General features: G+C 46.9%; 1 protein-coding gene across 1 annotated transcript in view; it reads left to right on the top strand.

The window, feature by feature from the left end:
- The window catches only part of igdcc3 (immunoglobulin superfamily, DCC subclass, member 3), a 28,315-nt gene extending 15,234 nt beyond the window's left edge, over positions 1–13,081 (top strand). The window contains exons 5-11 of the mRNA XM_064337994.1: positions 3,166–3,413; positions 5,556–5,720; positions 6,760–6,948; positions 7,573–7,677; positions 7,904–8,036; positions 8,307–8,538; positions 9,992–13,081. Of these exons, the coding sequence (XP_064194064.1) occupies positions 3,166–3,413; positions 5,556–5,720; positions 6,760–6,948; positions 7,573–7,677; positions 7,904–8,036; positions 8,307–8,538; positions 9,992–10,144 (1,225 nt within the window). The 3' untranslated portion in view covers positions 10,145–13,081. The remainder of the gene's footprint in view (positions 1–3,165; positions 3,414–5,555; positions 5,721–6,759; positions 6,949–7,572; positions 7,678–7,903; positions 8,037–8,306; positions 8,539–9,991) is intronic.
- The last annotated feature ends 1,509 nt before the right edge of the window (positions 13,082–14,590 follow it).

Here is a 14,590-nt window from a genome sequence, read left to right as displayed (position 1 = left end):
TGTTCACGTGCCTTAGTGTTTGCAAGTCTGTATCTTTGTGTTTGTGTGTGTGTTCGTGTGTGTTGGGTATTCATGTGTTTGTGTATGTGTGCGTGAGGGAGTGCTTGCGTGCATCTGTGCAGGTGTATGTGTATGGGTGTGTGTTTGTGCATATTTGGGTATTCATGTGTTTGTGCATGTGTACATGTGCTTGTGCGTGTGTGAGTATTGGTGGGTGTGTGTGAGTGATTGTTGCATGCGTGTGTGTGTGTGAGTGTTGCAGTTGCAGGGTGGGGGGGGGATGAAGAGGGCGGCGGTCTGGCCGTCAGCCTGGCTGAAATATGCGGTGCCATATGAAATATCCCAGAATCCCCCCTCGCAGGGCTCTGGCGGCATTTAGTTGCAGTCCCCCTGGGGTCCTTTTGGGTTTGTGTCATGACGCCTGGTCAGGTAGCCTGACAGAAAACACTTCATCCATCGCTCACATGAAAGGCTGTCACAGACTTGGCAGCAGACCATGAGGGCTGGTTAGGGGGGGGGGGTTGAGGGGAGTATGGTTGCTGGCACCTCAAAGGTCAAAGGTGAGATTGGCCAGGAGGGGAACTGAAATAGAAAGGCCTCTCCGTCCTGTTAATTAAGAGGTAAAAGCACTGGGATTGATTCTGCCCAGCGGACTCGATGGGTTCAATAGTCTCCTTGACAATGGCTTTCACAGACTTGTGGCTGCTTTTTGCTGAAATGTGATCAATGAGCAGCAGGTCAATAGCGAACTGCTAAAAAAAAAAAAAGAACCTCTTTACCTTGTCAGTGTTTCTGTTTTTAAAGCGGTGCCTTCAGAACTGTGAGGACAGCCACGCGCGATCTTCACTTTCTAACTGCTGTTGTGTGGCTTTCGTGGACCCAGTGAAAATTTGATTTGCCTGCTCCTGTAATTAAATTGAAGCCCTGAGTCCTTCCTCTTGAAGCCCATGGGGGGCGGTGCGATCGTACGCTGTGAACAGCAGCCTGCAGACGGATGCTAGTGAATTCGGTGGATCAAAGAGGGTCCCGCACGTTGCCCTTCTTCCTGTGTACCACCCCCCAAATGTGAAATGCGCAATCTCACCATCAGCTCTATCTACCCTTAATATGGGAGTGCATTCGACATTGTACCAGCTGTCATTTTGGCTCTTTTGTTTCCTCACTTGTCCACACATTTAATGTACAGCATACCTACGGCCACTTTTCTTCACTAGAGCTTTTCAAGGGGTTAACGCAAAAACTACACTTGTAACTTCTAGGTAATTTTTCTGTTGTTTTGGCAAGAGGTTTCTGTTGTTAACCTAGTCTGCTCTTATTGGTGGATTGGGATTTGTTTTTGAATAAACTAATAGCAAAGGGTGGTCTGTGCTGGGGTGGTAGAAATTTGGATGGTGAATATCAGTGACCCACTCTCACCCTGTGACCACCCATCCTGTCCCTGAGAAGTGCGGCCCAACTTTCGCTTTTACGATATTGTTGTCAGTGACATGGATGGGGTTAGAGATGCGTGCGAACAGTCCAGGTTGGTATACTTGCTCTACAGTGACTCAAGAAATGAAGGCGGTAGAGAAATCAATGCTTTGAGGTAATATCACAGGATGACTTGTCTATAGGGGGAAAGGGGGAAAAACAGAAAGCAGGTTTCTTTGCTTTCTTTCATTCTCTCCTTTTTTTTTCCTTTTTTTTCTCTCTCTTGCCCTCACTTTCCCTCAAAAGTCTCCCTGTAGGCAGCAAGTGGTGGCAAACGTTGTTCTAGAGCAGAAGAGTGTAATACTGTTCTCCGAGCCTCATGCCGTACAGGAACACATTCTCGACTCATTTTCTCTTTTTTTACTATTCGCTCTGGAAATTGCACATCGTACACATTTCTTGCATAAACTGCGTGGTAAAAAATACCTTCGACGCAAGATGCTTATAAATGTAATTATGAGCTCGCTAATGGATTCCAGCCATCTGCGGTCGAAATTAAAATACGCTGCAGGGCTGATTTCCATATTCGGCTCCTTTCAGTGTTAAATGTTTTATATTTTCATCGCCCAAGGATTACGGGGTGCAAAGTGTCTGATTATGCATTCAGCTCTAATAATAATACCCACCCCCGATCCCCCTACCTCAAAGCCTTGCAGCTACTGCCTAGGCACTGAGAAATAGGAAAGAGAATGGGAGGGGGGGGGGCAAGGTGCATGCTGAAAAATGACATGGTTTTGCTGTTGGTAGTGAACAACCTGAAGACGGTGGGGGGGTTCACTTTTTTTTAAAAAAAAATCTGATCTGGGAATTCAGTGTGGAGGGGTGGGGCATTTCTGTCCTCAGCTACCTACCGTACTCCGTTGCCGTATTCATTAGTAATTTGTCAAAGATGGCGCAGACGAGTAACACAGGATTCCCTGGGGAAATGTAACACGTTGCCTTTTTCTCTTTTTTTTTCGCACTGCCAAAAAACAAGGTGTTTCCTGCGCATCAGGCGTACTGGAGCAGTGAATGGTTAAAAAAAATAAAAATAGTCAAGCAAGAAGTGATAGAAGACGATTTGAGTATATATGTACTATAATTAAAAATATACCAGAATAGCTGCCTTGAATGGATCACTATATACTTCTTTCATTGGCACCAAAGGGCACCAGTAAAACGGCTGTTCAGGGAGACAAAAACAGCTTATCAAAGTCACTGTATAATTTGCTAATCGCAGCTACGAGTGTGATACTCTACCGATAAACGGGTGGCGTTTTAACCCTTTCGCAGCGCGGCATTCACGCACGGTGCATTATTCTCACCGCGGGTGGGATTCATTTCATTCTATTTCGGCATTTTCTTTCAAGGTTTGAACTGTCAAGAGCAGCAAACTGAAATAAGGGAAATGAGATGGTTGAGAATGCTTTTTTTTACTCGGTTTTCCCACACTTCCACCTCTGGTTGTTTGCAAGCTGTGTCAACATTTTAACACGTTTTAAGTTTCAGATGTTGAAACTGTAAGCCCGTTGATAAAAAACAAGCTCAGTGTGTTTTCATATATTCTGGACATGTATTCATAAAACGATGAATTTGGCCATTTATGCATTTGTAAATTGATGAATTTGACTTCTTAACTGTCCCCTCTCTTACTCTCCCTCTTTCTCTCCCCCCTACCCTCCCTCCCTCTCTCCGCCTCTCTCTCCCTCTCTCCAGCACGCTGACCATCTACGGCGTCAGCCAGGAGGACGAGGCCATCTACCAGTGCATCGCGGAGAACAGCGCGGGCTCCACCCAGGCCAGCGCCCGCCTGACGGTGCTGTGGGCCGACGGCCTCCCGGGCGTCCCCGCCTCCGTCCGCGCCGCCGCCCTCTCCCCCACCGCCATCCAGGTGTCCTGGAAGGAGCCTGTCCAGAACACGCAGGACATCATCGGATACGTCCTCCACATCCGCAGAACCGCAGGTCAGGCGGCAAACCCTTCTCGGTCCTGTTCCTTCGGTCGTGACGAGCGTAGCCATCAGCAGTTGGTTTTTCAAGAAGCCTAAAGGTTTTGGGATCACACTTTGATTTGATTATGCTCATTATGGTCTGGAGTGAGTCAAAGCTTTGGCCTAAAAGTTTGTAATATAATGGATTACACTTTTTAACTTAAAAAAAACAACAAAATAACATAAAGCCTGGGATTGGAGCTGCTGGGTGGCTTATTCAGTGAAGGCACCATGTTTTGGTGCATGGATAACCCCCCCCAGATCAAATTTAGACCGTGCCAGTGCCGACTACGGCTGCTAGCTCCATAGGGCAATACGCAATTGGAGATGAAATCTGCTAGTTCATCTGGTGCCTGTGGACTGCATGTCAAAGTCGCATATGAAAAGTCTTCCTCTGACCCCGCTCTGTGCTAGCTTAGCTGGAGTCTGCTGTTTTAGAAGAAGCAGCTGGTTTTGGAGAACCGCAGATGTCTCTCTGGGATCGGCAGTGGCGTTCGTGCACGAAAGTGGCGTTCGCGCATTATATTGCCTGCGGTACCAGATAATTGGTCATTCCAAATTAGGGAGGGACTTGCACATGTTCAGCCCTGAATTTAGAAAAATAAATAAAAACACTAGCATTGTTGCGAGAAAGCAATGGAATGCTATGGGGGCTTGAATGGTCTAGGCCTAAAGTTTGATATCTCAGGCCTACACGCTGTCCAGGTGAGACACTGTAATTATAAGCTCCCAATTTGCCCTTGACTTACAAGGAAGTCAAATTTAAGAGCACGTTGCTGGATAGAAATAAAAAATTCTCCCCGGGTGTAGTCACCGGCAGAGAGATCCACAGCGTTCACGCGGTACGGGTAGCTGCCATCAGAGACTGAACCGCGACCGGTTAGACACGCTGGCTGGGCCACGGGGAAGAGGGGTAGGAGGGAGGGGGCAGGGGGGCGGGGCGGGGGGGGGCAAAAACAGCTGTTTTTAAAATGCGCTGTAAAAACAGACGGGTGTCTTACGATATCCGTCTCCTAAACGGCGGCCGTAAAGGGACCGCCGCTCGATAATTGAATCAAAATTAATTTTACGGCGGCGCGTTTCTCTCCGCTCGCTCGCCCTCCTTATTTATTTACCGTTTGTCCGAGAGCGGCTGGATGGAGGGGGGGGGGGACGCTGTGCCTCTTGGCTGCCATAGCCATGCCGCTCGGTGCCCTGGCACAGCTGCTCTCTTCAGCGCTGTAGTGCTGTCAGATGGATAATTAAAGGCCCCGGGGGCCATCCAGTAGGAAGTGCTTTAATTACCAGCCGTGGACTCGAACCCCGCATAGGCGCAGGGCCAGAGGTAGATAGCAAGCGATGGGTGAGCGGATCTGAGTTAAGGGCCACAGCACTACATTAGCCCCTCTGTGTGCTCTCCCTCTTTCTGCCCCTCTTTCGCTCTCTCTCTCTCTCTCTCTCTCTCTCTCTCTCTCTCTGTCTCCTCTCTGTCTCTCGCTGTGTTTCTCTGTTTCTTTTTCTCTCTCTCTCTGGCTCAGTAGAGACAGTCTCTCGTTCTCACTTCCTGGTCTTCAGCTACTCCTAGATTCTGTATTGTCAGAGCCCCCGGTTCAATTAAGTGTTGTTTATTTGCAATAGCTACAAACAATCATGAACTGTAGCGCCGCGCATAGCAATTAAATACACGTTAAACCAGACTGCGGCGTGTGGATGAAGGGTAAGGCAGCAATAATGAAAAGCATAAAAGCAAACAAGGGCAGTGTGCACATTCAGCACACTGTGATAGTTCACTTGATATGCAGTCTTTTTTATCTACCATTTCCTCCACCCTCCTTCATCCACCCTTTTCATGTTTTTTCTTCTTATTGCCTCTTGAGCTCTCCCTACCCTCCACTCTCAATTAGATTAATTTGGATGTGCTTTATTAGCATGAAATACACATGCTAGCACCTGCCAAAGTTTTGTACTGCTAATAGAGTAAAAAATGAACAAGAGGTATACTATGAAATTATGGCAATATATGACAAACATGACAAATATATATTAAAAAACTGACCAAAGATTGGAAGCCATAGAAACTGTGAATGACAGAAATGATTCTGTATTTCTAAGAATTCTCTCTCGCTCGCTCACGCAGACCCGATAGAGATGGAGTACCAGGAGGCAGTCAGTAAGAGCACCCTGCAGCAGGTGGTGAGCGAGCTGGAGCCCTCCACCAGCTACACCTTCTACGTGAAGGCCTACACCTCCCGCGGAGCCAGCAAGCCCTCCGAGACGGCGGAGGAGAGCACCCTGGGGGAGGGTGAGTCCCTGTCGGTTCCTCCGGGCCTTTCGAACCAGAGGGGGCCGGGTTACGCACCCCGCGAATCTCTTCGCTGCCACAACAGGGCCAATTATTCAGAAAGAAGCTCCAACGTCTTGTTTCTTTTTTTAACGAGTTGCTTATAGTCAAGCAAGCGTAAAAGACCCAAGGGAGCGCTTAGCGTGGATGTGGGGTGTGTTCAGAGATCGTTAGGCCATCCTTTCCCACCTGGAAACATCTCAGGGAACAGGTGGCCCAACACACTGTACCATCCTGTTCATTAATTTAGCCATTTAGGAACGCCGTGGCGGCGGTGTGGTGTAATGGTTATGGAACTGGGCTCGTGGGTTAAAGGTTGCGGGTTCGATTTCCAGTTAGGGCACTGCCGTTGCAGCTTTGAACAAGGTACTTAACGTAAATTGCTTCAGTGTATATCCAGCCGCATTGATGGATACTATGTGAAATTCCACAAGTGGTGTAAGTTGCGCCAACGTGGCAAAGAACTGGCTTTGGAGTCAATGCAGTTGCACACCGAGGATTCGGGTTCAAGCCCAGGCCCTGCCAGATTTGAGTGCGGCCAGCGCTGTGAGGAAATTGGCAAAATTGCGCGGCTGCTTCCGGGGAGGGTGGGAGGGGCTCGGCAGGGGGAGACTGGTCGCACGCAAAGAGCCTCGTTAGGCGTCGGGATCACGATCAGGGGCACGAGGAGCCATGCCTCGGAGGAGGCGCGGCTGCCTCCTTCCCCAGCGACGAATCCTCAGCGGGAAATTTTAATAGCGCTAGGGTATTGGCCGCCAAATTGGTAGAGCGCCAGGACAAAATCTGGAACGAACAAAAAAAAAAAAGGTGGCGTAAGTCTCTTTGGGTGAGAGTGTCTGCTAAACGCACGCAACAGATTGTAAAACTGAGACTGCGAGCGGGAGCCCCCCAGGCTCTCGGGCCGCACCCAGGAAAGGGCCCTGCCGCCGCACGTCGAGCGGCGCTCGCGCCCCCTCTCGGGCAGTGCCCCTCTCACGCCGCGCCGTCCTGTCATTTTCAGTGCCCGCGCCACCGTCCCTCTTCGCCAGGCTGGTGAACAGCACCGCGGTCCAGGCGGCCTGGGAGCCGTCGGGGAAGCCGGGCCAGCACGACGGCTACAAGCTCTACTACCGCACGGTGCACTCGGCCCAGTTCACCGGACCCCTCACCTTCACCCGCAACGTCACGCAGCACAACATCACGCAGCTGGGTGAGCCGGGGGGGCCGAGGAGTGGTGGGGAGGAGGGCAGAGATCCTCCGGAAAAACTGGGACGCTATAGGTCAGTCAGCCTGTCAGTCAACACTGATTGGGTATGGCGCCATTCGCTAACAGGCTATGGGCTTCAATTTTCTGAAGGAAATCTACAAACTGGAAAAAAGGGCCCATGTGGGGGGAACACTGAATGATACCTCCCTGACCCATTAAAAGGCTATGAGGCTGAACTTCAGAATTGTGGGAATGCAGAGAAAAACGGCTCAATAATCACTAATGTATTGGCAGTAATAGGCCTGCACTTTTCAGGGTGACAGGGTGACTCCCATGGTGGTCAGCTCCATGCCTCATTTGTGAGACCGATGCCTGTGAAGGCTGTGACAGTGCAGTCTGTTCAAGGGTCTGATGTGATTCCTGCAAGTGCGCGGGGGGAAACTGTCCTCGCCCTAGTGCACTGGAAAAATCTCCCAGAACAGGGGAACAAATTCGGCTCTCTGTATTTTCCATTTTCCGGGTCATTATTTCAGCCGTTTAGTAACGTTCGTCGTCGCGGCCGTTGTGCGGCAGGCAGCATGTGACCGTGTGCCGTTGCTTTTCCTCTCCCCTCCCCCCGCCTCACAGACCCCACCCTGGTGTACGAAGTGAAGGTGCTGGCCTTCAACCAGCACGGCGACGGCAACGCCACCACGCGCTTCGTCTCCATGAAGGAGGCCATGGAGAGATCAGGTGACCGTCCAATCACACGCCTCCTGGGGCCCTCTCCGGCTCGCACGGCTCCGCCCATCTCACCAGAAATGGCAAAGGAAAACATGACACATATCACACGGCTAGACTGACCTCTCCTGTTAAAAGCCGGTCTCGGTCTTTTGACTGTTGTGGAGCTTTGAGCTGCTGGCTCTGCTGAGGCTGCCTGAGGCCACCGGGGTGATCAGTGATTGGTTCGTTTCCGCAGTGCTGAGCCCGCCCTGCGACTGCGTGAAGGAGGAGCCCGGCAAGGGCACCACGGGCATCATCATCGGCATCCACATCGGCGTCACCTGCATCATCTTCTGCGTGCTCTTCCTCATGTTCGGCTACAGGGGGAGGTATGACAGCACGGCTCTGGGAGCTGGTGGCGCATCCGTGTGTGTGTTTGTGCGTTCGTATGCCTGTGTGAATGCGCGTGCGTGTTTGTGTGTTTCAGTGTCAGTGCGCATGCATGTGTGTGTGTATGAATGTATGCGTTGCGTGTGTACGTGGGTACATATGTGGGGCATATGTGTTTGTCTTTGAGAGTGTGTGTGTGTGTTTGTGTGTATCTGTTAGCATGTAGGCGTGACTGTACTCTATCCCCCCCCCCCTTCCCCTTCCCCCAGGTTGATGACCTGTAAGAATGTGCAGGACCAGCTGGCCATGCCACAGGTGGCACACAGTATGCCTCTGGAAGACCCCTCCCCCTCCCAGGGTGCCCTGGCCCTCAACCTAGTGGCCCTGCCCAGTGGTGAGGGCAGAGGGGATATTGCAGGACAGACGCGGGGTGCAGACACTGAGCTGGAGAGACTCTTTCCAGGCCCCCCCAATGGAGATGGACGAGGTCGGACACTCAAGGTGGGAGAAAAGGGTTATACCATTTTTACAACAATAATAATAATAATAATAATAATAATAATAATAATAATAAAGCCATTTTATTACAGCATTTTATCAATTATCCAGTTTGCATAAGGCCTCTTAATGAATTTGCCAAGCTCAACAAGGAGCTTCGTAAACAGATTCTACGTAAACAGAATTTTAAAACTACCAGATGTGAAACGCAAATTCATGAGGTAAAAATGTTTATTAATTATTAGCAATAGAAGAACTGGTGAAAGAACAGTAAAAGTGTTAAATTATGTAAAGCTGACCTGGAATTCATGCAGTATGTGAACTTTGCATGGCTTTAGTAATCACTAACAGTTATATTCAGTTTGATCTAGTACTCAGGCAACCTCCTGTGGTTAGTGGAGTTCTATTTTTCCAAGAGATACTCAAGGAGAAATTATTGTGCAGATAGATAGCAAAAGTACCTTGAGCAGAGAAACCTTCAGTCATCCCTGATAGGCCAGCTGGAGATAGGGGTCTACTTTTCAAGGGAAACCAGACCCAGAGGGAATTCCTGGGTTCAGATCCTCCGTGCTCCATCAATAACTGGGCCAGATCAGATCGTCAAGAGTTTAAGGAGACACAGTCAGCAATACCCATTGCCCTGGAGACACGAAAGTCTCTTTCTGCTGACCTAATGCTTGTACTGTACATGGAATAAGAGTAATACGTTTGGCTGGGTGTTTGTCACAGAAGTAGGAGGTGATTCTTGCCATTTTTTGGTATTTCCGTTACTTTCCCCATTTAGGGTGCTTTCTGCGATTTTTGGCGGTTTCAACCCTAGCATAGTCAACCTGTACGTCAACCTACCATCAGTGGTTGCAATCATGTTTGACTTTAAATAAATGAAAACAGACACTCTGTAGCCCTATTTTATAATTTTAGTAACGCTAATTGAGCATGCTGTGTTTCTAACCATGTTGTGTTAAAGGCAAAAACCATGCCCTTTCATTCCATGATGGCTGAAGCGATTAAATGAATCAGCCTTATCCATGTATTTACTCATATTTGTTACTAGGGACAACTGCCCGCTGATGTTTTTAAAGCGATTCTTATTGTTGCTACACTTCTGCATGTTATTTCAATCCTTTCCCACTGCTGTGCATGAAATCTCTAGGCTAATAAATTAGTGTTTTTTTAAATGCTACATGATTTCTGCCTCTTTTTTCGGTTTCGATTTTCAACAACTTTGCCATGACTACTCTGTGAAATTAGCCTATATTTTCTGAGACAAACACCCAGCCTTAGTAATAAGCTGCAGAGAGGGGGCTGGTCTTAATATGAAAAGTGAATCCCTATCAATTGCCAGCAGTTTTCTAGTCTTCTGTGGTGTGTACAGAATCATTTCACCTTCCAGTTACTAGTAACATACTGAAGTGTGTGTGTGTGTGTGTGTGTGTGTGTGTGTGTGTGTTCACAGACGGAGGTCACTCAAGCCTCCTCATCGCTGGATGAGACACAGATGTCCACACTACCCTTGGATGAGTTCAGCATTGTGGAGGAGGGGGAGACGCAGTTCCGGGAGCTGCCAGCAGAGGGCAAGGGTGGTGGCGGGCAGCGAGATGACGTGTGATTGCCAAGCCTGAGAAGCTCTCTCGCACTCATAAGGTGCTCCACTCTGACTCTTCTCATACTCAGGTCAACCGAAGTATTTCAATGCCGTTTTTTTTTTCTTTTGGACTTTATTTTTTTGCAAAGATTTATTACTGGTAAATTAAGTACCCTTTCGAAAAAGTCGAGTCATTCAAGGTGACATTCTGGTGGGTTTTTTATTATAAATAGCTACGCTCTTAGTATCAGGAGTGAACAAAAAGTGATTTTCCTGCAGTTTTTTGTTGTATTATTTTGGTACTTCTTAATCTTCCTTGATTTTCTATACGACCAGCTGCCGGCAGCACAGAATAAGGCCGCAGAGTGTCCTTGCTTTTTTTAAAACAGCATTAGTTTTTTATTTTTTATCTTGTGGACTTGTGTTTCTATGAAATATCTCACAATTGTCCTCCAGTCTGTTAGTTTTGTTTTGATTCTCCAAGACAAATCAGTCACACCTGCCTGCACTCGTCTTAACCGATGATTTCAACAACCTCGCCGCAAGAGACAAAAAGGCCTTCTTCCAGGGATTTGATATATACTCTGTCTCAGGACTTTTTTTGTTTTCAATGATATCAGTAATTTCTTAACGAAGTTCTCATTCTAAACGCAGGCCAATTAACAGACTCGGCTACACGAACCCAACATAAACCTACCTCAGCCGGAATGAATGTCTTTGTGGGAAGCGTTGTGGGTCTGTGTCTTCCCGTTGTGTTCAGTTATGTTAGAAGTCAAGCGATCAGCTGGGGGGGGGGGGCAGAGGAACAGAAAATAGATTCCACACTACCTCAGAAGTCAAGAAACCTTCCCACCACTGCTAACTGAAGTGAACAAGAAAGTATCCAACATAAAGCACTTCCAAACACTGAAGTCAATGTTCTACCTCAAGATATGCTTCTGTTGTTGTCGTCGCTGTCGTCGTCACTGTTTTTGTATATCGTCGTCTCGGGTGTCACTTGTCTTCATTGTCAGTTCTTTTCACAGTGTAACGTTTCCTTCTATTGTGAGATGCTAGCTTCCCTCCACCGGGTAATTGTATCTGTGAATGCATCAGTACCTCAGCGTGAACGACTGCATTCTTTTATGAGCTTGGCTCTTAAGAACCATTTAAGTGTACCACAGTTCATTGTTTTTTTTTTTTCAATGCAATATATATATTTTTAAAATTCTTTTTATAGTTCACCTTCGGTTTAATGCAAAATACTGTTGTAGCTGCACTGCACTGCTACTAATAACTTCAGGTGTACTGGACATTCAGGGGAGGACTATTTTATATACATAAACTTTGGCCTAAATATACATCATAAATACATATGTATATTATGTGCTTGTGTGAGAAGAGTCTGTGTGTGTGTGTGTGTGTGTGTGTGTATGACAGAGAGAGGAAGAAAGTGTATATATATGTATATATATGATGTATTTAAAGATTAAGCAGATTTATCAAAATGTCGGCGTGAGCATTGACAGGTGTGAATGTGATTACAGACCTTATAATAAATTGTAGCATCTAAATTGGTGCGAGCATCGTTTCAGTGTTAAATTTTGAAATTTGGACACAGCTGCTCACAGGATCACAGAGCAAATTGCAAGATTGCATCAGGGGAAAAAAATGAAAGAAGAAATTAAATCAGGTTTGGAGTGAAGGACCTGCCAACCTCCGTACAGGCTGTCAATCAATAAACAATCCCGCACACGCTACCTCCCCTGCCTCCCGCGACACTGACGAATGAAAGTGCTTCAGGGATAAGATTAAACCGCACCATGCAAATCCATAATGCCTAGGGCTAACAGCCAGAGCAGGCACACAGCTTAGCCTGCTTTGGGATCCGACCACTCCCCCATATGCAAGGCACGGGCAGGGCTTGTTCAGGGCTCAGTCCGTTTGCCCACAGACAGAGCAGGGACACTCAATGGTCAGGAATAAGATTACACTTCCCCATACAAATCCATAATACGGACAGCTAACAGCCAGAGCATGCACGTAGCATAGACCCATGGATACTCAAAGCTGGACCTCAAATCCCAATCCGGCCCTGGTTTTATTCTAGGTAATTAACTGAACAATCAGAGCTACTGATTGGCCAGACTGTATTCACACCTGACTGCCAGGTAAAGGGAGTGTTGAAAACCAGCAGTTCTTGGACCTTGAGGGCCATGATTTGAGTAACAGGGGCCTAGCCTACTTTGGCCTCCAACCACTCACCTGCAAGCAGAGCAAGGACACCGCTTAGCCTGTGTTCAGGCCACTTAAGCAGTCTCACACAGCCAAGTGGGCTAGAAACTAGAGGGCCACAGCTCCACTGGAATTCGTCTGTGTTGAAGTGAGGGCAAAAATGACATCCAGCTCCATGCGTGATTCAGATGGTCTCTCATCCCTGTGGTCGTTTCACCCATTATGCCAAAAGACTGATTTTTCAGTCCCTCAGTCCCTCCCTTCAACACTCGGGGAAGCTGAAAAGCAAGACTGCGGTGACCTGTTTATTTCATGTACACCGAAACATCAGGCAGTGTGAGCGTCCCTCTGCGTAGTTCCAGCACTGCTATGCCTTGACCTTTTACACTTGAATAAGAGGAATTGCTATACCCTCTGAAATATCCTCTTTCCTCCATTTTGGCTTCTTTAGCCGTGACAGTTGTGGCATATACTGCCCTGGTGCATTTTTCTGGTTACCTACCTCAACGCAACACTCCTGCTCTCAGGTGACTCCTCCACTTGTGAGGAATATCTGAAAAAGATGTTTATGTAATGTTCATAGCATTATATTATATGTAATATTACACCTGCAACTGTCGGGAATCTCCAAGCATCTCCTCAGGGCCTTTCAGTCAGTTGGAGTGCAGTAATGTGACAAAGCAAACCTCTTACCTTTTTAACGCAACTGTTATGGATGCGAATGTATGAAAAATGTGGTGTTTCCTCTCTGGAAATGTCTTAGATTTGGAGTCTTAAGTTTGTCAGATTGAGGGGGACGACAAGTACTCACTTTTAACTGTGAAGGTGACAAAGCTATTTAAGGTCTTCTCACAGTACTCTGTTGGCAAATGCCTGCTGTTCTCTTCACAGACTGATCGCTGATGGCCACCATTGGATGTATGTAAATACAGTAATATATCGTAACATAAGTTCTATTTATCTTTCCTTGCATACCCAATTGGATCGGTATGAACTAGTAATTTTTCGCATAACAAATAATTTATATCAGAAGTTCTCTCAAAAGTCGTTTATGAAAATTAACCGCTTTTTATTCTGGTCCACGGTTAGTCGTTTTAATTTCACGTAACTGTTCACATATGCTGTAGTGACATTTCCCTAAACTAACCCCAAAGAATGCATAAAATGCTTTCTGGCAGTGAAGGGGAAAACGAGTGCTTTGTATCTAGGAGATAATTGTGTCCAGTGACCAGTGCTTTCTAGATTTGTCGTAGGAGTATTGAAATTACACTGATTAAAGGGGAAATGTGGTGAGCTGTACTGTAAAACTGTGTTGCTATTAATGGAATTCTGTATGAATTATCTATTGTACAGTTACAATACGCATTCCAGATTTGTTTGTGTTCCACAACCTACAACTCAGCTGTTGTTTGTATCACACAAACAATTGTTTATGCTCGCTAATACTGTGTTCCATATTTTACATTTCAAATATGGGGGGAAATCAACTGCAGTCAATGCATTCTCTGCATTATGTGCTTATTATGTGTTCCTTGTGCATTTTCTTTTCTTTTTTCTTTCTAAGTGTATTCACTTCTGTTACTTTTTTGTACTTTTCAGTGATGTTGCTTTATTACGGTTCTACAAAAACATGAAAATAACTGTCAAACTAGCAGGGATAAGAAGAAATGCCTGATTTAATGTTACTTACATGTGTATTTATAAATTGCTACCAATGTGATGCTGTCTAGTGCTTTTTTGATAGTTGTGACGCGTTTGCTCCTGTGTGGACTGGGGTCTTTCCAGAGGAAACGGAGGTTCATTTCAGGCCATTCTGGGACTTCATTTTAGAAATGATCGTTTTACTCAATACAGTGCCGCCATGCCACTCATTTGACAAATGGTGCTGAGGGCTTTTCTGTGAGAGAAAAACCCAGGGAAAGTGTTTGATTTGACCGAATGCCGTGTAATTGGTCCCCCGCCTTGGAAGAGTCCACGCGGTGTTCCCTCGACCTCATTTCTCTAGCTTCGCGCTCAACTTTCTCGCAGCAAGACTCACGCTCCCATAAATGTGTGAAATGGCCAATATATGGCTAATCAAGCCACACCTGCGGGATTTTAATGCTTTACTTAGGTGCGGGAGGGGGGGGATCCGTATCATTGGAAGTGCTGCTCTTGATCACTGGTGACTTTTATGGCAGATTGGAGAGAGATTTTATAGCCCTCTCCATCTTCCTCTGGAAGACCCCATGTCCACCGAGTTGCGTTTTTGTAGAC

The sequence above is a fragment of the Anguilla rostrata genome, chromosome 5, assembly GCF_018555375.3.
Source record: "Anguilla rostrata isolate EN2019 chromosome 5, ASM1855537v3, whole genome shotgun sequence".
Classification (NCBI taxonomy): Eukaryota; Metazoa; Chordata; class Actinopteri; order Anguilliformes; family Anguillidae; genus Anguilla; species Anguilla rostrata.
Note: the sequence above shows the minus strand (reverse complement) of the source record. Positions and strands in the feature narration are given on the sequence as shown.